General features: G+C 46.0%; 1 protein-coding gene across 1 annotated transcript in view; it reads left to right on the forward strand.

The window, feature by feature from the left end:
• Thada (THADA armadillo repeat containing) overlaps nucleotides 1-24,449 on the forward strand; it is a 307,293-nt gene that overhangs the window by 213,990 nt on the left and 68,854 nt on the right. Inside the window, exon 29 of the mRNA XM_032908756.1 lies at nucleotides 8,982-9,100. Within this exon, the coding sequence (XP_032764647.1) occupies nucleotides 8,982-9,100 (119 nt within the window). The remainder of the gene's footprint in view (nucleotides 1-8,981; nucleotides 9,101-24,449) is intronic.

Raw genomic sequence — 24,449 nt, forward strand, 5'->3', positions numbered from 1 at the left:
TATGCACCACAGTCATAACTGGTACCCAGAAGACCAGAAGAAAGCACAAGATCCCTAGGACCAGAGTTACAAATAGTAGTGAGCTACCATGTGGGTGCTGGGTTTTGAACCCCTGTCCTCTAGAGGAGCAGCCAGTGCTCTTAATCACTAAGCAATCTTTCCAGACTCTGCTTGGTTGCTTTTTGATAAGTGTTGCTATATCACAGTCTTTACTATTGACCTCAAATCATTAAGGATCCAGTTATACAGAAAATTTAAATGTTGTCCTAGCCAAGCATCATGACTCATGCCAATATCCCCAGCACTTAGGAGGCTAAGGCAGAGAATTGCCACAATTTCAGGCCAGCCTAAACTACATAGCAAGTACTATGCCAGCCTTGGTTACCAAGTGAGTCTTAAAAGGGGGACTTAAATAGATCTGTTTTGCAAACAGTTTATCTGTAATTTTTAAATGTTTACACATAGTTCTCAGCAATGAAAGGTAAAGGTTTTTTTTTTTTTTATTTGAACAAATACTGACTAGCTTCAGTATTTAAACTTTGCCAGTACCTAGAAGCTCAGTGCTCTGGACTCTGCTCTTGAGAATCGGGTTTCTTAATGACATTGTAACATTTGTAACACCAGTATGGTGATTCAGAACAAATGCAATCTCAAATTCAGTTCCCTCTGCCTCTGAGTGAGGCTTGTTCCAAATCAACAAGTCCCTCTGTTTAGTGAGTCTTTTCATCCAGACAAACCTCTTACATCCTTAGGACCTCCAAGGGGCTGTAGGGGAGAATGAGACACAGTCTTTGCTTCGAGGACCTCTAGTTTAGGAAAGAGCATTGCAGAGTGATAAGTGACAACAGATTCGAGGGACTAGACATGTGGCTTAAGGTAAGGAAGAGCGTGAGCATCCGTGAGGAGGCTCTGGGTCAGGCTTCAGCACTGATCCCTTCAGTGAGGGAGGGGAGGGGGAGGGGTGCAAACAAGACCATAAGGCATTGAAAAGGAAATGAGAGCTTAGGGAAGGGTAAGAGCTCAGTATGCAAGTCCAGAAATATTTGAAGTTGGCCCTATGATTTGAGTAGAATTCCGGTAGCCTACTTGAAAAGAGTAGAAGGGAAGACGGGAAGGGCCAGGCTGAACCAAGTAGCATTTGTCAGGTTGTCGGGAATGGGATTTCACCTCTTGTGGGCACAGAATAGGCTTATGACATAGAGAAGGTAGAAGGTAAAACTGGAACTGTAGGTCAAGCTTTCAGGGCCCAGCTAGTTCTTGAGGAGGGTTTTAACTACACGTAAGCGTTGCCCTCAGAGCTTCCCTTTAGGAAATCTGACAGCCATATGTCAAAATAAGTATTGGAGGAAAGACATTATCCAGGTGCAAGGTCTTTGGGCTCTTGACCAGCTTTATGGGAGAGTTCTAGACAGAAGGGGCACAGCAAATCTCCACACACCTATTTGAATGGGTTTGTACGTTTTTAGTCCTTCAAGGTATATAGTGCATTCCCAGTGACACACTCCCTAGACTGGTCAGGAAAGAAGTAACTTCTCCTGAGATTAGTATCCTCCTCCACGAAGGTACCACTTACCAAGAACTTCGCAGGGATGTGTTCTCTCATCTCATAAACAGACCAGGGTTTAGGGGAGCAGCCTCCTGAAACGTTTTCTGCCCTGCTTTCTAATAGATGGGATTTTTTCATTTCTAACATTATGGGATAATTGTGGGTGACACAAGCCCATCTTCTTGAGGATGGCCCAGCTAAGGAATTCAAGTGTCGGTAAGGTGTTGCCTAGAACCCACACTCCTCGAAGGTCTGTGACAGTGTGACTGGCAATAAGAGCCCCTACACTGGACTCTACAAACAGCACAAGCAAATACATGTGCCCAACAAGCCCTAGCAACAGGAAGTGCGCTCCTGAGAGGCCTCGCTCTGCCTGAGGCTGCAGTCGGTGTGCCTGAAGCACGGAACCAGTCCTGCAACCTGACCCACCTTAAAGTGACTGGAGCTGACAGATGTGACAAGACACTGGCGCGCACACACACACACACACACAAACACATGCACATGCATACACACATTACGTATGTGGTCTGCCTTTGAAATGTTTGCTATCTCCACTTAAGTTATGTGAAGAGGCATGTTTCGTGAATTAGAAAGTTTAGATTCTTTTCTCAACCATTCCCCTCATACCTCCTTTTTCAGTCTGACTTAAAGCCATGAAATACTTCAGCCTGCCTGCCTGTCTTTAGTTCTGTTTGTATGAATTAAGTCGACAGGATAAATATTCACATTCCCAGTACAGGCTGAAACAATGTTTGCCTGTTCTAACCAGTGAGTTGAGAAAAGAGGGAGGTGGGGCTGACATCACCCTATACTGTACATTCCCAGCATAGATCATTTATTTAAGTCCCTAAAAAATGCAGGTGTTTTAGCAGCCGAAATAAAATCCTGTGTAAACATTGAGCTTGGAAAAGTGTGGCAGTGCCTTAGCTGGGTTAGCGTGATGCAGGAAGAGGCAGGCGGAAGGCAGACGCAGGTGGGTGCACTGGTCAAAGTGTTCGCCAAGTCTGTGTGCTCCACAAGGAGAGAGACCGAACTTAGGTCATTCTATTTTATTTTTTAGCAAAATCCAGTTTGAACGAACTAGCATCTGATCGTCACAGTTTAGGGTCACTGGTGGTTTCGTCCACTCACCCTGTTTAGATCTGACCTTTGAGGTGACTGTCTCTTGTCCTACTGGAGTTGGCCTTTCCCATGGCCTGCCTGTGCCTGCGCTGGCCTGCAGGCTTCCGGAGCTCAGCTGCTGCTGATGTTAAAGGGAGGAGACTGGTCTGAGAGCCACGCTCTGTGCAGGGGAGACCCGGCTCAGCATTGCCTTCCCAAACAGCCGTGTATCATCTTGATCTTGTCCCAAACAAGTCTCTATTTTAGTAAAGCAGCATAAGCCAGACATATTTTACTAGTGCAGTGTGAGGTTTTTCAGGGCATCACCTCATGACTCTTTTTAGGCTCATGACATTTATTCAGAATGCATTACATTTGTACTGTGGAGCTGCTTTTAAGATCCTGGGCTGCCCAAATGGACCTCATGCTTCCCACAGGCCTGCTCACCCCACCATCTCCACCCCCAGAGTCTCTCTGTGTTTCAAGTCCCGGTAGAGGGTGACCCTAACTGTTTCCAGGTTCTCAATGTGGTGTCTCATTACGACTTACTTTTTCAGTGTAAGAAATACAGGAACCCCCGACCTTCGTTCAGTACAGTCCCTACAGGGACTCCTCATTAGGGCAGGGCCATGCCTGTGAGAGGGGTTTTGGGGGGTGGGGGATATGCTGCTGCCAACTGTGATTGGTTCTGTGTCTTTTGATGGAAGCAAGCTCTTTCTAACTATTTCTTCCTGTCTTCCTTCCTGTTGTTGTTGTTGTTGTTTTGTTGTTGTTGCTGTATGTATGTGTGATGTTAGGCGCTGGGGTACACAGCACTCATGTGAAGGTCAGAGAATAACTTCATGGAGTCACTTCTCTCTCTCTGCTGTGACCTGGGTTCTGAATGCACCCCTGGCCAGTTTGGTGTAGTTGGATCTTTGCCAACTGAGCCAGGAGGAGCTGAGTCCTCAAGCAGCTGCGCTGCCAGGCATGGCTGTCTTGCTGCAGCAAAGCTTTCTTCTCCTTTCTTTCCTTGATGACACCTCTGAGTCTGCTTTAAGGACCTGCTACCCTAGAGGTAAACTATCCTCTGCTCTAAGGTTAATTGATAAGCAGAGCTCAGTCTCGGTCTCAAAAGAATTGCTGTTTTGTGCAATAAATGACTGACTGAGAAACTATCACACAGATGTCCCCACCCCAAAGCTCAGTAAATGAGATGTTAAGTCCAAACAATCCAGTCCCTCTCCCTCATTCTCAGACTGTTGGAGATGCCCTCTGCTCCTGATCTGGAAACTAATCCAGTCCTTCTCCCTCATTCTCAGACTGCTGGAGATGCCCTCTGCTCCTGATCTGGAAAGGCAGCCCAACTTCCCAAGTTACAAATATCTTTCTGTTGTCCTGCTTCTTTGTCCCAGCTGTCACCTACTTGGTAGCTCATGAAGGGCTCTCACATGTGAGCCTTCCTCTTACCCACTGTTGCTAGAGATTAGATGTGGTTCTTAGAGAGTACCTAGAGGAATCATTTCAACTCCTGCCCTCTCTGTCTATCCTTTGATTTCAGACCTTTGATACAGTCTTGCACTTTGTAAATATTTCATTTTGGTTTTGATGTTCCAAAGTTAAAAAAAGTGAGTAGTGACAAATGGCATTAATACTCCCTTGGCATAGTGGGCAGTAGGTAGCACCTGCCATTCAGCTGTGCACAGGTAACTTGTGACTTGTTAGGTCCACTACAAGTGGCTCTTCTGAGTTTCAAAAGAAGTTGAAAATAAGTGATGATGCCGATATGATGTCTCCTGGCGTCTATGTTTTTACAGAAGCACTGTGTAGGCTCTGAGGCCTCGTAGCCCACATGCCTATTAGTCTTTAGAGTCTGGTTCAGCATATCACCTCTTAACTGGACTTCCGCCAGGGTCCTGGACCCCTGTCTTATCTGAAACAGCCCTTGACATCTCCCTGCAGGTTACAGCTCCCATCCCTGAAGTCCTCCCTTTGACGAGGACTCTGCTGGCCACATGACAGGATGAATTCCATCACATTGCCTCTGAGGTCTTTCTCATCCTGACCCACACACCAGGCTGATCCCTGACCAAGTCCCAAGACATTTGTAAATAGAAGACTATTCTAAAACAGTGAGAGATTTATGAAAATACTATGTTGATAATACATGGATTCCCGTGTACATTCCTTTTCTCTCCCCTAACTCTCTTCTACTATTTACATTTTCATTAGTGTGGCACATTGTTAATTAGCTAGCCACTATTAAATACTAAATACCTTTTAAAAGATTTTTTTAAATTGTATATATATATGAGTGCGTATGTGTTCATACATTTGTGTGTGTGTGAGAGAGACAGACAGAGACAGAGAGACAGAGACAGAGACAGAGGGAGAGAAGTGTCTAATTCCTGTAGAAGCCAGAAGAGGCATTAGATCCTCTGGAACTGGGATTGTATGTAGTCGTGAGACTCCATATCTGTAATAGGATCCTTTTTTTTTTTTTTTCTTTCAAATTAAATCTCTTGACCCCAGCAAGTTTCTTTTCCTTGACAGATAAGAATATCAATTCTTCTATAATGTTTGTTTTCAGAATAGGGTTAACAGGGAAGGAACAGACAGTGTATGCACAATAGAACCCACAATTTTATCAGGAATGTAATGTATGCCAGGTAGATGTGTGTATGCTCCATGTGTGTATGTGTATGTATTTGTGTGTGTGTGTGTGTGTGTGTGTGTGTGAGAGAGAGAGAGAGAGAGAGAGAGAGAGAGAGAGAGAGAGACAAATTGCAGAAATCCCTCTGTCCCTGTTAGAGCCTCCTTCTGAAGACTCAGTTATTGTCAGCCACAGTCTAAAAATGTTAAAGGTCAAACTGGGCGTGGTTGCCATGCCTTTAAATCCAGCACTAAGGAGGCAGAGGCAGAGGCAGGTGGATCTCTGAGTTTGAGGTTGGCCTGGCCTACGGAGTATTTTCCAATATGTCTAGACCTACACAGAGAAACCCTGTGTCAAAAATACAAAAACAAAAGGAAAAAGTTCCAATAACGAAGGTAATAAATTTTAAGTAATTTTTATTATAGTATATTGTTTTCTGTTTTATTTCTCTTTTGAAAGTTAAACTTTTTATAGATGTGTATGTGTATGTAGGAAAAATAAAGACCAGTCTCTCAAGTACCCACAGTGCCTTGGAATATTCCCCACAGAGGGGGTCACTTAGCTGACAATAGGATTGAGCCAAGCCAATAAAAGTGCTTTCCATGCACGCTTAACAACCTAAGTTCCATCACCAGAACTGATCTGCAAATATGCCACTTGACCCTACACATGTACCATCACACACACACACACACACACACACACACACACACACACACACACACACACACACAGTAATAATCAGTTGAAAAGAGGAGACTACCATCTTACTATATTTAACATGGAGAAACAGAGGTTAACTTAGTTAATCAAAAGATACACATAGCTAGTCCTTTGGTTTTACAGCCTCGCCTGCTTACCCTCAGAGTGTGTGCCATGTGATTGGAGGCTTTCCATTTATAGCCTTGCTGTCTCGTCACATCAGGAGTCATGGGAGTTGGGAATGGTATCTTTCAGCTAAGTGTCTGCCCTGACCACAAGTTGGTTCCTACTGCAGTGTACAGCCTCCATGAGAATGTATCCTGAAAGGTTACTGTCAATAGAGACATTAAACACCATCACATGTCCTGTTCAGTGCTGCCGAGTGCCTACCATGTAGTAGACTTATCGGATCATGAAAGCCAGGCAGGTGATGTCAGTGACGTGCAGCATCAGGGAGGCTGCTGGGTTTCCACTTCTCTAGTCCTCATGACTAGAGCCACAAGCTGAGGGGCAGAGGGAGGAGGGAGACAGACAGAGACAGAGGGACACAGAGACAGACAGAGAGACACAGAGACAGAGACAGAGAGAGGAGACTGCTTGGTCTCTGCTGCAGATCCCAGGACACTATCTGATAACAGCACTCACTTAATAAGTATTTGTAGACTGGGTGTTTGAACACTGTTGTAAACTGGCAGTATACTTATCAGCACTTCTGTGTGTCCAGTGAGTCCTGCTCCTTCACTGGCCTGGCAGCTCAAGCTTCTCTCTCCCGTGGCTCTTTCCAAGTCACCCCAGGCCTGGGTCTCACCACAGTACCAGCACTGTAGGCAAATGCAGCAGATAAGGGTGGCCTTGTGTCTTTCAAACCAACTGCCCTGAACTTCTCACTGAACCACCGCCTCATTTTTCTTGAGTCCAGCCTTTCATATGTCATGTGAGGAGGGTTATGCATTCACATCTTTTCATTACTATTTCTCAAAAGTACTAATCTATCTCACATTTATTTGCAAGCCACTCCTCTCCCTCTGCCCTGTCTTCTCTCGTCCTTGCTCTGTTCCCCTCTGCTTCTCTGACGTGTGCTGGGTTTCTATTGCGCTGCCTCTCCTACTTGCTTATGTCTGCCCGGTTGCCGGCATGCCCCGCTGTGTACATTGGTCAGGTGCAGACAGATCACTCTCTGTCCTTGATGAGTTACTAGGATTACAATTACTGTCTGGTGTGTGCCCAGAGTGACAGAATTGATGGGCCCATAGGCTGACATTCATAAGCCAGAGCTACCAAGCGTTTCAAAAACAGTCTTGTTTTTGCCAAAGAAGGTGAGCAAATACAGGCCAGGGCTTAAACATCCACAGGGGGTTATTTCTGAAGTGATTGCTTCTAAATGAGAAGCATTTGAAACCTCACAGCTCTCTTGACAAGTAAATTCCACAGCCGTGTGTTTTGCTGGTGTCTGCTGATTAATTACAGCGCTGTGACACATGAAAGCCCTGGTGGTTGGTTTAGTGCAGCTGTGGAGAAAAGAAAGCAAGGCTCAGTGACTTGCCAGCCCTTTGGGGACAGTGGGGGTTGAGGCCGAGGGAGGTCTTTCTCCCTCTGGCAGTCACCACATAGGAACAGAAGCCCCAGCCAGCCCCTTCTCCAGGCTCTATGCCGGGTGGTTTGGCCCCTGCAGGCTGTGGTAAGGGAGCAGCATGTGATCAGTGCTTCTAAAATAACAGGTCCTTTGCAGAGAAGGTGTTCAGTGTTCACACAAGGGCTGAGCCCACACTAGGCATAGTGGCATACACCTGTAACTCCAGTATTCAGGAGGCAGGCAGAAGCAGGAGGATCAACTGGTTCAAGGCCATCCTCAGCTACATAGGGAGTTTGAGACCACCCTAAGCTACTTCAGTTCTTATCTAAAAGAGGGCGGAGCAGGGGGAGAATCTGGACACATGACTTCAACCTATAATCCCAGCACTTAGAAGACTAAGGTACAGACTGGGAGATGGCACCATGAGTAAAGAACTTGGACTTATCCCAAGAGCCCACATAAAGCCAGGTGTGGCAGCTTACGTGTCTATAACCCCAGCACGCCTGGCAGAGGATGCAACAGAAAAGGAAAAGAAAGTGCTAAAATAGAATTTTTTAATTCTTACTGTGTTTATTGGCACTTTGTTTCCTTCATCCTTATCTGCTTATGGAGGTGACTGATGAACCAAAGGAATTGTGTGCCCTGAAGCTTTCAGGCCAGAGAACCTTCTGTCTCACCCATTCCTCTCCAAAGATCTGTGCCCCTCACAGAGCACAGTGGGTGCCATTGCTGAGGAGGAGCCGTGCACATTGTGCATGGTCCTGATTGCTTGTGTGGTCAAACAGCGCCGCCATCATAAACATAAACACACGAGACACCAGACTCTGCTCTTTCTGCCCTTAATTCTGGTATATACTTGTAAGTGGCGAAAGTGTACACTTCTGATTGCTGTCCCTTCCGACTGCGAAGGAGAAGTCTGAAAGGTGTGTTACAGACCCTGCTTCCTGCTTCTGCATAGACATGCTGTGCGGTGCCTACCTCATTAGCCCACATTGCCCTAGTGAACCCTGATTTATGTCTAAGCCACAGAGACTCATAGTTCCTTCCCATGCAGGCTTGGAGTTTAGTTTCTTGTAAGGCTGCTGACATAAAGGGAATTCCACTTCTTAGCTGAACTCAGCATATAGGTTGTTTCTACCTAAGGAGCTCTTGAGGTTGATGATTATGTGGTCACAGTGATCCTCAGTCTGGGGAATTGTGGGGAATTGTGGGAGTGACCGAGAGCATGGGTTTGTTTGGCCAGGCCGCGGGCTGCCTACCACTGCTGCATCCCTCTAGCCCTGAAGCTTTTCAGCAAGCTTTCTTATGAAGATAGGGTCGGTTTCCTTTGAGGGGTTGTTTTGAAGAAATCTAAAAGGGAAGACCTGAGCATTTATGAACAACCCTTTTCTCAGCAGAATATTTTTTTCTCTTTTCTGGTTCAGGTTTTTCATTTGTTACAAGCCTACATTACAGACTCCAAACACAGAATAAGTGCAGATTTCCTTCAGGAGCTGAGTGACATCACTGTTTGTACCAAAGCCAAACTCTGGCTAGCCATGAGGTATGTAAAAGGCCCACATGCTGTTTCTAGTGTGAGGAGTTTTTAAGTTATTCATATTAGTTTCCAGACTTTTGGGGGTATTTTAGACCTTTGCGTTGTGATGAACAAAAGTATTTCTTGAAAGTTTTTCTAAAATTGCTGAGTTTTGGGGCTAGGGGTTTGATACAATTCAATATCAGCTGTTTCTTACCCTCATCAAGAACCCAACTCTGTTGTCTCATCTGCATTGTACAAACCCTTAGAAGCCATGGCTCCTTGGGCGACTAGAAGGCACTGAGGAGAAGGTGGGACTTGCATGGAAAAGGGACCTGAACATTGCCAGGACTAAGTGGGTAGTAGGGTTATATCAACAAAAGCAGAGGGGGCCATTTTTCTTTTCTTTTCTTTTCTTTTTTCTTTTTACTGTTTTGCCATTCTTACATGTGCTCATTCTGGAACTTAGAATATAAAAGATAAAGAGTGATATAAAGTAAAAACAATCTTCCATTTTATTATATGTAGAGAAAACTAACACTGTTCAAAATCTTTGTTTAGCTCCCCAGATATTGGTAGGACAGTCTCTCTTCAAGGCCCCGTGTGAGTTAATTCTGACAAAGGTAGAAGAAGAAGGCCAGTTGCAGGTGGTAATGGTACATGCCTTTAATCACAGCACTCAAGAGACAGAGGTAGGCAGATCTCTATGAATATGATGCCAGCCTAGTCTGCAAGTCAGGACAGCCAAGGCTTTGTTATACAGAGAAACCTGTCTTGGGGGAAAAGAAAGAAAAAAGAGGCCAGAGGTACTTAAGATGTCTTTGTGAAATGGCTCGATAACCATCCATGAAGCAGAGGAAACTGGGTGGGCCTCACTGAAAGTGAGGAGAGCCGCTGGTGGCTGTCTGCAGTGGTGGGTGTGGTGATGGATATGTAGTGACTGTCTCAAGTCATACTTAACTGTGGGCATGCTTACTAGTTGGGTCCTCTCTGTCGGAATCACCACTGAGGTTATGGTAAGCGGTTGTTTCCCTAAGCATGACAACGCTTGCCTTCTGCCTCTCTAGACACACTTCCAGAGAACAGATACCTGGGGTTACATCTGTGCCTTAGCTTTTCACCAAGTATTAGGTCAGGCCTTCCAAACTACTATTTCTGGGGATCAGGAAATGGGGGATCTCCAAGAATCTTCTGCTGAAAATCATCTTTAGCCATTCCCTCGACAAGAGTTAAGCGTTGGTTCTGAAGCCTATAAGGGAGGAATCTATCCCTTTTGCTCAGGCTCACTGGACGTCATCACCTACCTACATCCTCAGTCCATTCCTTCTTGTTGCATGAGAAAAAAGATGGAGGGATGGACTTCAGTTTGCTCAGTGCCTGAAGATGGCTGGCGAAGTCTTACTTCTACCCACAACACTCTTCAGCTGGAGAGGGCCTTCCCACCTTGGCAGACATCCCCATGGACCCTGTCACTGTTGTCCAAATCAACCCTGTTAATGTCATCATCCCTTCCACTCACTTCTGAGTTTTTCTTAGCCTAGAAAATAAAGCCTTGAGTCACATCAGCTTACTTGTTTCTACCTCCTTGCCCAGAGTACAGGAAAGCCAAAGTCCTGTTTCCTATAGTCAACTCTATTATCCAAGTATGAACTTTGCACTCAGTGGGTGGCTCCTAATGCCAGGTCTTCTCTTACTCCCTGTACCGGCTGGTTTTGTGTGTCAACTTGACACAAGCTGGAGTTATCACAGAGAAAGGAGCCTCAGTTGAGGAAATGCCTCCATGAGACCCAGCTGTAAGGCATTTTCTCAATTAGTGATCAAGGGGGAGGACCCAGTCCATTGTGGGTGGTGCCATCCCTGGACTGGTAGTCTCGGGTTCTATAAGAAAGCAAGCTGAGCAAGCCAGGGGAAGCAAGCCAGTAAGTAACATCCCTCCATGGCCTCTGCATCAACTCCTGCTCCCTAACCTGCTTGAGTTCCAGTCCTGACTTCCTTTGGTGATGAAACAGCAATGTGGAAGTGTAAGCTGAATAAACCCTTTCCTCCCCAACTTGCTTTTTGGTCACGATGTTTGTGCAGGAATAGGAACCCGGACTAAGACAGACACCAACATACATTTTTACAAGTATTAATCAGGGTGTATTTAGAGCCTAGAATAGGGTTTGGGAGGAAATCCTGCTGCAGAAGCTCAGGATATTCCAGAGCCTTGCAGAAGCCTTTCTGTATTATGCACATCATTGAGAAATGCCCACAGGCTGAGTTGAAAACTATAGAATACCATGTAAGTAATGAAACCAACACCTGTCCTGGGCCTGCCTCGTCTCTGAGGGTCTCTTGCTGTGGGAGGGGTTTGTCTACACTGGTCAACTGCATGCTCAAATGAACCCATTTAGGGTCATGGTAGTTACCTGTCAAGGCAATCCTTTCTGACTTCTTCCTGCTATGCCGTGGAGGTGTTACTATGGGAGTGTTCCAGAGTTGACTGCTCAAGAGGCCCTTGTATATTCCTGGGCATTTACACACGAAAGATAAAGGTGCCTAGGACGGACTGAGGACTCTGCAGCTTTCCAGTGTAACCTATGAGAAATTACTGTTGCTGGGAAAAGAAACTATCGGTTTAAGTTCTAGCAGTAACACATTTCTCCTCCTGTAGTTTATTCAACCCTTGAGTTCATTCAGTCCAATAAGCTCAAGAATTTGAGAGTGTGGGCTATTTAGTTGTCCTTTTGTTCCAAAAGGTTTCTTTTAAAAAAAAATTTATTGGATCTATGGATGATCAACCGAATTTTAAAATTTGGACTCTTAAGTTGAAAGCACACAGACTTTTGTCATACATTCATGTTTTGACTTTGCAGGAATAATAAGGACTTATTTATATGATCTGGTTGAGCACAGTTGTGGGGGGACTTTTACATGATAAATGGCAGCTGGGAATGTGGCTAGAGGACATGGAGTCTGCTCTTCCAGGCCACTTTTCATTCCAGGATGTCAAGTGTCTTCACGGAAATCAGCTCATTAATCCTTCCCATCCCTCCCTTCTCCCTTTTCTTAGCCTTCCCTTCTCAGTCCAGTCTTTCCCTGGGGTGAGGGCAGCAGTTACCAGCTCCTGGTGGGGCAGAAAGCCTGCCCAGGTCAGGAACCAAGTGAGAATCATAATGAGCAAAAACCTGGAAAGGTTGTCTAGGGATGCCACAGGAGGATGCCCTCTAGTCCCCAAGGATGGCCCTCCTGTTGTCCTTGCTGTCTGCAGGCTGCAACTCGGCTGTCCTAGCAGAGTCACAGGCCCAACAGGAAGAACTTTGAAAAGCTCTTTCAAGCAGACTAAGAAGAGGAAACAGCTTATTTACTTTGGTTGTGATTTAGGATTACAATTATATTGGGCTTAACTTTTTTTAGAAGTGGTTTGTTATCTTATGTTTCCTTCAGTCATAAAAGAGTAAATATGTATTGGGTGTTCCTTTTAGAAAACTTGATGACATAAACCATGTGTGTGGGTACATATGTGTTAATCCTACTACTTAGGGGTGCAGAGACAAAAGGGCTGTTGCAAATTTCAGGCCAGTCTGAGCTACTCAGTGAAACAGTTTCAAAAAAACAAAGCCCAAAAAGATAAGGAAAGAGTGGTGAGCTTTGTGTACGGCTAGACTCAGTGGGGTGGGTAATGGAATGGCCAACGGGAGACATTTTCTACTGAACTGAACGTCTTCAGTGGTTTTCATGGACTATCAGTTCATGTCAAGGAAAAATAGCCTACCACAAATCTGAAAAGGAATATAAAAATGAAGTCCACTCTTACCACAGTTCAGTGGAAACCATGTTATTGGTTAACAGTTTTATGTGATTGCTTTATGTTTTTCCTGTTTTTGTTTAACATAGCTAAGGTTCTATTCAGTATAAAAATTATAGCTTCCTTTTTTCATTTGGTGATATGAAAATATTTGCTATTGTTATTACTTAAAACTTTATGACTGCTATGGAAAATGGTTATCTCACTTCCTTAAAAATTGAAATTGGAATCAGTATATAATCCTGCAGTTCTCTTTCTAAGTACCCAGAGAGAGAGGGCCTTAGACAGTTGTGCTACCCTGCTTGTAGCAACTTTCTTCCTGGTAACTAAACCACAGAACAGCAGTGTTCATTGCTGACAGTATATCAAAATATGGCATATACATATGGTGACATTATTCCATCTTTAAAGGAAAGCTCCCATCCCCAGTGCTAGGGATTCAACCCAGGACTTTGCACATGTAGGCCAGTGCCCTACTGCAGCCAGCAAGGTAGATCTGACCTGTGCCACCACATGGAGGTGCCTCGAGAGAGGGTTGGGCTGAGCTGATCATTCACAGACACAGAAAGCAGAGTCGTGTGTGGCAGAGGGGAGAGCCAAGAGATGCTGTTTCATGGCACAGGGTTTAGCTTTACAGATAGAAGGGCTAGGGGTAACATAGTAGCTTCATACTTAAAACATTTAAAAATAGGAAGTACTCTAAACAAAAATCTGTACTGACATTTCTTCAAGGTTATTTTTTAATGGGGGGTGGGTGTCTTCCTACCACTAACCATCTCTACAAAAAATAACTTTCCCTTTTCTAATTAGGAAAAGAATCTTGTTGACAAGTGGGTTTAAGCATCTCTCTCTGTCTCTGTCTCTGTCTCTGTCTCTGTCTCACACACACACACACACACACACACAGAGAGAGAGAGAGAGAGAGAGAGAGAGAGAGAGAAATTGGGTTTGCTGGGTTTTGGAGATGGGGTCAGAGATAAGTCAAACAAGTATAGTTATGTTTTCAACTTTTAATGTTTTAACACAGTAACTGACACACTTTATTTAACCTTTTGTCTCTGCTTCTTAAGGATTTTTCCCTGGGCTTTCTAAGGGGACCGCTAGGGCCTGGGCGTACTGTGTGCCTGCCAGAGGTGCCAGGTACCAAACTAACTTGTTCAGATCCTGTTGGCAAGCCGTGTGCTTTGTCTCTCTCCGTATGTGCTTGTTTGCACGTCCGCTCTCGTTCTCCGCCCTCAGGGATGGGCATGCAGATGGTGATTGTTTTCATTTTACTCTCACACAGACTCTTGCACCTCAGCCTAGGCCAACCTCAGGTGCACACCCAGGGTCTAGTCACAGCCCTCCCACTGCTGGGATGACAGTGGTACACTCTGACTCTGGCCATCTCTGTCAATAGAGCATGCTTTCCCACATCACTGCTGTCCTCCCAGCCACATCTCATTAGGATCCACAGGAGACTGACTCCTGGTCTTGGCACTTAACAAATGCCAGGGTGGCTGGAGTAAATTTTCATTCCAAACAATAGTTCCTGAGGCTAACGCTAGAGCGCCAGAATCACCTGGAAAGATTTAAACCCTACAGGCTTCGACTCCCACCCTGAGAGGCTCTGCTTTAGAAATAAATGCCTTTCCCTTCCCAAGTCCACTGAAGCCTGGGACCCTCATGTGGTCACTGTCCCTGAAGGTCATGTCACATTTCCTCTTTAAGGTGTGGCTAAGGTAGAATAGACTCGGGTCACTTTGTTTGTCAGCCTTGTCTGAGCTAGGCCAGACTGTATTAAGCACTGCAACTATTTCTTAAAACCACAGTTTCAGTGTGCAAAGAGGGCATCAAAACAGTTTCTCAGGCAGACTCCTGGGCTTGGAATTTTAAATGTGGAAAACCCCATGAAGTCAGTGTACCCCCATTCCTCGGCTCTATGCATGTGGAGAACTGTAGCCCACAGAGGTCAGGAGAATCCATTCATTCACATTGCTGGCCAGGTGCGAACCCCACTGAAAACTACTAACGTTTATTGAGGACTCAGCTGCCAAGTCTTTGTCAAGCTTTTTCCCATACCTTACTGCCTCCATCTGTCCAGACACTGTTATGTTGGGGACTTAGGACTTCCTGTCTAGAGTAGAGCTTCTCAGAAAGGAAGTATGCTCAGAAATCACAAGTTAGGATGAAAGTAGGACCTGAGAGCCTAAGTACTTGGCCGGCTCCAAACATCAGCCTCTGTAAATATATAACCCAGTTAGAGATGTTCTCGCCCTCATGGCCTTGTTCTCCCTTGCTAGGCAGAAGCTTGGAGCTGTAAGAGCAGACTATCAAATACATCAGGCCTGCATGCTCTCCCAACATCAGGGCTGCATGCTCTCCCAACATCAGGGCTGCATGCTCTCCCAACATCAGGCCTGCATGCTCTCCCAACATCAGGCCTGCATGCTCTCCCAACATCAGGCCTGCATGCTCTCCCAACATCAGGCCTGCATGCTCTCCCAACATCAGGGCTGCATGATACCAGGACTCTGTGGGCAATTTACATTTCTTGGTCCAAGCAGCGGTCCCTGTGGCCTCAGGGCCTGTGGGAGGACTGGTGCTTTGTTGGCATGCAGTTGGATATTTGTCATTTTGTAAAATAACAGTCTGATAGTCTGATGAGGAAAACAAGCTCTTGACAACACAAGAATAGGTCTCAAGGTTAGGAGGAAAGCAGCCTTGGAAATGTGTGTGTGTTGGGGGAGGAGTTGTTTGTTTGCGTTTTCAGTAAAATGGTGTTGAAGGAAAGAGGTATGGGAGAGTTTGTGTTTGCTAAAGAGCTACTCTCAGGGCCAGCTCTAGTACTTGGTCCCTCAAGCCAACTCTGACTTGCAGACTCTGAACTGTAACATTGACCCACTTCCTTTGCACGCTCCTCCTACCCCTGTGCTCTTCTTTACTTGTCCCCAGTAAGTTGAGTGCTGTTCCCCTTGAGGGCCTATGGGTTTTAAAATGTGAGTAAAATGTGCTTACGGAGACAAGGCTGGAGCTTGCTTGTATGTAGCAATCCCAGGTCTTGCCCAGGGGTCTGTGGCCAGCTACAGAATGGGCTCTAGAAAAAATTCCATTTGCTTCCCAGCAGCTGAAGACAGCACATCTTTTCTAACCACCAGAATTATTCACAGGAGAGACTACACTGCAAGGGCAGAAATACTGGGGCTTAGGTCTGCTTCTACCTTCCCATGGCCCAGCCCCTTCCCAGTCTCCTGTGTTCTAGACTGCTCCTCTCCACAGGAAGTAGCTTCTTCTTTTGCAGTGACCTGAAAAACAGTGTGGCATCAGCCCTCAGCCATGCTGCAGCTTGCTGTCCCACCTCTATGCCACTGACAGGAGTCCTGCCCAGAGGGGCTACTGTAGTCAGGTGATCATGGGACATTGTAAGGCTATCATCTGTGGTCCCTGCCAAGACTTGAAGGCACACGAGTCTCAGCAAGGCCGTGAGTCACGTAGCCGCCGGCAGCAGCTTTGCTTTGGTGTGTAGGCTGGGCTGAGCTTGCTGTTCTCCTTCTCTCTGTCTCTCTCTCTCTCTCTCTCTCTGTCTCTCTCTCTCTCTCTGTCTCTCTCTCTCTCTCTTCTTCCCCTCCTCTCCTTTTCCTTCTCTCCCTTCCCTTCTTTTGTCTAAACGGTTTCCCCAGCAGTCCCTCACCTCCTTCTTCTCCACATCTGAGAGACAGGACAGAATGAGTGAGAATGTGACCACCACTGCTTTCGCTCAGCCTGAGATTCTGTGGGAAGAGGAGACTTCTATTAGGACTCTTCCTTACTCCTCTAATTCAGCCTACTTGAAGTCACCTTCAACCTGGTGAAGAATTGAGTAGTGGGAGAGATGAAATTGGTACATACTTAGACCCTTTCAGACATCTCAGGAATGTTTAAGGCCATGACACCTTGAGAGGAGATCCTGTTTGTTCTTTTAAAACAACATAAGTATGAAGTTACATTTCAGCCCAAACCTGTGAAACAAGGTGCAGAACATCCCCTTCATTAAATACTACTTTTGTAACTGTAACAAGGAGCAAGCTGTTTTAAACTGGAAGCATTTCTTGCTGACAGCTGGACTTCTGCAAGCTAGCCAGGGTAAACCAGTGAGACGGGGTTACTGTGTCTAAGCCTTGTATCATGTTGTTCAGGATCGGAGCTTCACACTGCAGTGGAAAGTGAAAGACAGTCTTTTCACACAGTTGTGTACCAGGCTTTCAGTCCCCAACTGCTGACGCTTTATGCTTTTTAAATACCAAAATCTGTAACCCCACACTGGAGCTTGTTTGCAGGCATAGAAACAAGTCTTCCTCTACTCATTGCTGTGTGAAAGTGGGGATGAAATATTGCTGTTCAATATTGCTGCACAATATTGTCCTGGTCTGACTTGGATTTTCATAATACTATGTAGAGCCCTAGTACGTTTTAAAGTGTATCAAGTTCTGTCTCTTAGATAAACCAGCATCTTCCTTGAGTCATGCCCAGTGAATTAAAGGCAATTGCAGTTCACAGACAGTAGAGAATAACATAGTAGCATGCTGGGATGTAAAATGAATGGTACTTCTAGGACACAGTGCTGTGGCCTATAATTCCAGACTCAGGAGGCTAGGGCAGGAGGGTTGCTGCCACTTTAGCCCAGGCTGCAGTGGGAAACCCTGTCTCAAAAGCCAAAATATAAATATAAGGTGGAAGATAATGTCCCTGTTTCAGAAACCACATTAGGATGCTGGAGAGATGGCCTAGTGGTTTAAGACCACTTGCTGTTCTTACAGAGTTTGTTCTCAGGTTTGGTTTCCAGCACCTGTCTGGCAACTAACAACTATCTGTAACTCCAGTTCCAGGGGGTCTGGTGCCTTCTTCTGGCCTTTATAGGCAGCAGGCATGCACATGGTACACAGACATACATACAGACAAATACCCATGTATATAAAGTAAAAAATAAATCTCTTAAAACAAACAAGTCTGACCAAGACAAGAACAGATTAACCAGAGCAAGTAAGAGTTTAGTACGGACTGAAATAAGAGCTGAGATGGGAGAAATAAATGCTAGCTTGTGGGTTGAGGGGTCAAGGAAGTGTTCCAGGAGGAAAGAGACCTTCTTTACAGGCTAGCTGAGGTTTAGTTGTTCGATAAGGCTAATGCTATTTGATTGCAGAATGAGAGAGGTTATACGGATACAGACAAGCCTTTGTTGAGTAAATTAACAATATCTGCTTCTCATGCACCAAGGAGCCTCAGTACAGAGCTCAGCATTGTGGTGAGCACTTTCAGTATATGGACTAGAGCCTCAGTGGGGCCTCAGTTGTCATGGTCTAGTTATAATGCAGTCCAGGGTCCCTATGAAAAAGTTAACCAGTAGTGGAGCTCAAATAGCAGTGAAGGTAGCAGGTACAAAGTACAGAAGAAAAGGCTTTCCAGGGGAGGTGGATGTTTGAGATTAACTTTAAAACAGGAGTGCAGTTTGAAACAGCAGAAGTCATAGGAAAGAACCCGCCAAGATGGCACCTCTGGAGGCTACAGTGAGACACCACGAGCAGTGGGCAGACAGAGCAGAGCAGATGCTGCTCAGGATTGGATGAGAGACAGATGGGGTGGCCCTTAAAGGAATTTGTACTTGGTCTACGACTTTAAGAAACAATCACTGGTCTCAGTAGACACTGGTGAGAGGCAGCTTCCTAGACACACGTGAAGTCCAAAATCTCAGAATCCCCTGGCAGCAATTTGACAGTCACCTGCCACTAGTAATGGGAATGGCATGGCTTTGTCTTTGTGTTTTTGTTAAGAGGACCATAGAACCATGGTGTTTATACTTGGAAAGGGAATATAAAGATTATCTCACTTGGTGAAGTTCTTCCCTCAAAAAGAAGCTTTTGTGGAAACTCAAGATGCTGAAGCTAAAACCTCGTAGAGATGGTAATTATAGTTCAGGCAGAGGTGGGCCTGGAGGACACCTGCATGGCTGCCCTCCCACTGAAGCAGAGCGGACTAAAGAAGGACCCTGACTCCCTATTTCAGAACAGTGAAGAGGTGATTGGGGGGTGGGGGAAGCCATTGTAACAGACATGTAGTCCCCAGAAGATGGTTCCAATTAGGGGTGAAACTAACAAGCTCTGATTTACTTCTTGCCCCGCCTCCCTCTGCCTGATCATCCTTGTAGAAGATCCTACAAGCCGGCACTGTACCCAGGCCTCTCGCAGACGCCACCCTCCTGTAGAGAACCCAGCTCTACACTCTGCTATCAGAGGCTGCTGTTCCAGGCTTCTTCCTGAGAGGCCCACTCCAGCAGGCCAGGCAGAGTATAGATTCTGGTGTTTGAGAAGGTTAGTTCTCCTGGCTGCCCACTGTCCTGTAGCAGTGACCATCTGGAGGTAGTACCTCTGATACAGACTGTATGGCAATACGCCCCTCCCTGCCTCAGTACTGAGCTCATTAGGCCCTGGTACCCAAATGCCCTGTGTGCCCAGGGTTTAGCCCTCTTCCAGGAAGACTTGTAGAGAAGGGGCAGGTCTCTGCCTGGATGAGGGAGCAGTCTGGAAGAGGCCCAGCACTGCCGCACTGCCTTCCACTCCTCCTTGCCCTCAGCTACCTGTGGCACCTAGGCCTCAACAGTGATTACTGGCCTGCAAGTCTGGAAACTCCTTCCCATGCAGGCTGAGAGACCCATTCCTCTTTGAGTATGAAGAACCCTCAGCAGCCCACAGCCTGTGTTCTGGGAAGGGCCTGCTTCTTGAGACTGTTGAACAGGAAGCCTCAAGCCTGGGTTTCGGGGAGAGCATGCTATAGAAAAATCAGAGGAAGCACTGCCAGGCAGACCTTGGAGCCCACTAGTGTGCCCTGTACCATCCAGAGGCTCCATTTTTACCTTCAGAGTTGAAAGCTCTAAAGTTAGGATAAGCCTGTGTGCTCTCAGACCTTTAATCCCAGCACGGGGAGTCAGAGGTAGGGACATCTCTGAGTTTGAGGCCAGCCTAGTCTACAAAGTAGGTTTCAGGCCATCCAGAACTACATAGTGATACCGACTCAAAAAATAGGAAGGAAGGAAGGAAGGAAGGAAGGAAGGAAGGAAGGAAGGAAGGAAGGAAGAAAACAGAAATAATAAAAGTTATGTCCAGTAGCTTAGGCTCTGCTAGCATGTCAGGCTGGAAAGAGGCCCAGCACTGGCATGTGTGGGTGCACAGCAACACTGGCGTGTGTGGGTGCATAGCCTTTTATGCTTGGCACTCACTCTCTCTTCAGGAGTTGTGTTTGGGGGCATAAATACAATGTGTTTGTCTGGAAAACCTTGACTATTTTTGGCTTTGCCCTGATTTTGGGGTGGTTACTTGAGCTCTATGAACAGTGTTGTTGATTCTGAAAAATGGAAAAGTAATGTCTATGTTTCTTAGTAAAAAGATAAAATTAAAGAAGAATATTGTTAAGATGACTTTTTCAGTAAAATGTGGTATACTGTTATTCTATTGCTCTCATTGCTGAAACCAAGGTTCAAGCCTATACCTGGCCAACTTCACATGACCATAGCTTCTCAGACATGACATAAGACATTCTCCCTATGATACATCCAAACTTGTCACTCAGCATCCAGAGGTTCCCCTTCTCCCTGCTTGTTTATCCTTGTCTGCTGCTGGAAAGTGAGCTGGAAGGATAAAGAGGCCCAGTTATCATCCTATAGCATAATCAATGCTATGTAACCTCCAAGACCAAACTACAAAAAGGTCTTCTTAGATACCACTTCTCTCCCATAATTCCCAGCTCATAGCTTATTAAGTTATTAACCGGCAATTTCTCTGGCAGCATATTAAACTTTACTTTTAAACAAGTCACAGAGGGAGGGAAACATGCATCTCTCATAAAACTGTTTCCCAGGCTTTGAACAAATCCCAAAACCCACACAAGGTCTCCTTTTCATCATTCTCTGCACACAGCTTGAATAGTAGTGCATTAATAAGGAAAAGATGCTTAATAGAAGAATGGAAAAACACAAGTCTCCGGGAGTACAGGGGCTCCCTGCAGGCCCTCTGAACAGACCAGGTGAGCCTTCATGCAGCAACAGGGGAAGTCATGGCTTGAGATTGCAGGACCCCTTTGTGTGTGGCAGAGGGGAAGCAGAGCAGGAGTGTTTTCAGACCTGCCTTGAGAGGAGCCATGCCTTCCACAGACTGTGGAATACCACAGACTTATGGACTACCTCCCCTAGGGCCCTGCTCAAAGGGTAAAGGCCTCAGCTCTCCTGAATCCTTTCCCTTCAGAGAAAGGCTGTGCCCCAGGAGGAACCATGGAGGGATATAGCAAGTGGCTGGGCCTTTGTAACTTTCCCAGATACTTCCAATTTAGGGTCCTTCTGTAGATTCCCAGAAGGCTGGTCCATACCAGAACAGGGCACTAAGGAAAGGCTTCATTTTAAGAGCCCAAGAAGGAGGAGTACATGTAAGTTTCTCCCTTTGGGGTGTGGGTGGAAGCACTGGTGGTTTTAGTTGCAGTAATCACTCAGCCTACCAGCACCACCCCCTTAGGAGGACAAGGTAATCTCAGGACCGGGTAGCCAGCCAACCCCATGTTGCTGCCAGCTGGCTTGCCTACAAATCTGAATCCTAGCTGGTACCGTGGAGGGAAATAGCTTGTTTAAAATTACATATTCTGCAATTCATGACCATTTGGCATTGTGGCTTAAACAAATCTCCATTTGTTTCTCCAAGAATGCCATATGCTGATTAGTTGCCCAGGCTGTGGTAAAAATGGAAATCAGAATGGGAGCAGGAGCTTCTCTTTATTTAATTTACACTTCCACATTTACATGGCTTAATGTGGCCTGCTTCAAAGGAAGACCTCCTACATCCCAGCCACAGCAGCTCTGTAAGCAAACACAAGCTCTGTGGACAGCCTCCACAAACTGTGCTGAGCTGCTGGGATTGTAAGAGGGACAGACAGTTGGGAGACCCAGGGACTGTCAGCAGAAAGTCAGCCAGCACAGCAGCTCCTCTGAGGTGGTCAGGAAAGGCGTCCCCAGAGGACACGCTTGGAGAAGAATTTTAAATAAAGGGCCCAGCACAGCAGGCAAGGGTCAAGAGCCCAGTCACAACAGGGTGTTGCAAACATTATATGTAAACGGTGCCTTCTCTGCCGTTTTCTGGCCTTCTCTTCCTTCCCCACCTGCTCTGTCCACCTTTCTTCCTCCCTGATCTGATGGCCCTTGTTGCTGTTCCCTGTCACTCCTCCCCATGACCACAGCCCCTGTGTGGGCATGCTGAAGGCCAGGGCTACTCACTCTCAGCCAGAAGCCCCTGCTCCTCTTCGCTGGCTCCTTTGATCTGCAGTTTTAAGTACTCAGCCCAGGATGAGCCCTTGCTGAGACTCAAGACCCCTTCCTTCAGACATGTCAGCTGTGACTGATGTATGTCTGGTGCCTCCTCCTTTTTCCTCTGACCAGCCCAAGTCTTTCCATGTCTCCAAACCCGTCTTCCTTCATAACATTCCTTTACATTGCTTTTTGTTTTTCCCCTCCCTTACAAAAACTATATACTCCGTAAGGTCAAAACTTAGGCCTCTTCCCCCTACCCTCCCCCCTCTCCTTCAGCAGGACACCCCTATAGTGTTCAGCAGAGGTTAGCCTTGGGTCTACCCAGAGCTTGGCGAGTAGTTCCTTGGGAAGTCCAGATCAGTTTTCCTGAGACTTAGATATCAACAGCAGGAGCTTGAAGCAGAACAGTTGTTCTCAGCCCTCTGCAAATAACCATGGGTTCTTATGGAAAAGTTTGCTGTTACGTACACAAAGTGGATGGTTTCTTTGAGAGCGTCCGTGTGGGTTCACAGTTTTGAGTGACATCCAAGCCTTCCAGTGTGATTTTAGTTGCTGGGATGATCCACAGGAACTTCAGCCTTTTAGGCTTACAATCGATCGGCTCTAAGCTCTCCCCCAGCTCCTGTTCATCCTCCTGCAGCACTCCGTTCTGGTCCCTTCTGGTCCTGTCTCTAAACACTGCATTCTCTGTAGATGCTCTGGACTCAAGTTCAGGTGTACGACTTCCTCTGTGGGGTCAGTGCTGGCCTGCTGCCCAGACTCCTACCAGATCTGTCCCCTTTCCAACAGCCTTCATTTTAATCCTTCGATCCCTCTTTCATGCCACCATCTGATGAAAGGCTACATGTTTCTCCCACTAAACTAATAGTTTTTAAGTATTTGTTTTGTTTTAAATGGCCAAAAACACCATACCTTCCCTCCAAAAAAAAAAAAAAAAAACCTTTTACAAGGTTGGCCAGTAGATATGTGTGCAGCTATGTATTTGTATGCACACAGATACACTAGTCACACCCTGACTTGTGAAATCTACTATGACTTGAAATTCTGAATAATAGCTAATAATTTGCACACTCAAAGCCTGCAGCAGATTCTGGGAGGCAGAACCAGGAGAACTATAACAAGCTCAAGGCCAGCCTGGTCTACAAAGCAAGTTCCATGCCAGACAGAGTTATACAGCAAGACCCTGTCTCAAAAATATACTCACACCATCTAGGCTTGGTGGCACACGCCTTTAATCCCAGCACTTGACCAGAACTTGAGAGGCAGAGGCGGGAGGATCTCTGTGAGTTCAAGACCAGCCTGGTCTACATAGTTAGTTGTAGGACAGCCAGGGCTACACAGAGAAACTCTTGTCTCAAAAACAGACTAAATAGCCCCCCCACACACACACACACCTAGGGAATCTAACTCAATTTTCCTAAGACTCGGCAGATTGGTTTTCAGGGATGCTAGCTTTTAGCACACCTATTACCTTACTGACACCACCATTCAGTGCAACGGAAGGTGTATTTTATCTAGAAAAAGAATTTAAAAGTTAGGGAAATAGTCTATTATTTTACTTAAAATTGTTGCATTTCACTAATTATATCTTTTTTTCTCCATCTTTATTAACTTGAGTATTTCTTATTTACATTTCGATTGTTATTCCCCTTCCCGGTTTCTGGGCCAACATCCCCTAACCCCTTCCCTCCCTTCTCTATGGGTGTTCCCCTCCCCATCCTCCCCCATTACCACCTCCCCCCAACAATCACGTTCACTGGGGTTCAGTCTTAGTAGGACCCAGGGCTTCCCCTCCACTGGTGCTCTTACTAGGATATTCATTGCTACCTATGAGGTTGGAGCCCAGGGTCAGTCCATGTATAGTCTTTGGGTAGTGGCTTAGTCCCTGGAAGCTCTGGTTGGTTGGCATTGTTGTTCATATGGGGTCTCGAGGCCTTCAAGCTCTTCAGTCCTTTCTCTGATTCCTTCAGCAGGGGTCCCGTTCTCAGTTCAGTGGTTTGCTGCTGGCATTACGCACTAATTATATCTTAAAGATATACAAGATTAATCATTCTGGGCAAAAACTTTCTAGAAATCCTGTGTTAAGGTACTGAAACTTCTAGAATACCATTGGAGTTTAGTGTCCTCTCTCTCTCTCTCTCCCAACCCCTTTTCTGTCTCCATCCTGTCTCTTTCACTGGTCAGGATCCATCAGTCTACTTCATAACTGATGGAGTGGGCCATACACACTGGAGTTGAAAACACTCTCCAGGGCTCTAAGTTCCTTGAGGGCAGTGACTGTGTCATCGTCC

This window comes from Rattus rattus, chromosome 7 (genome assembly GCF_011064425.1).
Source record: "Rattus rattus isolate New Zealand chromosome 7, Rrattus_CSIRO_v1, whole genome shotgun sequence".
NCBI classification, from domain to species: Eukaryota; Metazoa; Chordata; class Mammalia; order Rodentia; family Muridae; genus Rattus; species Rattus rattus.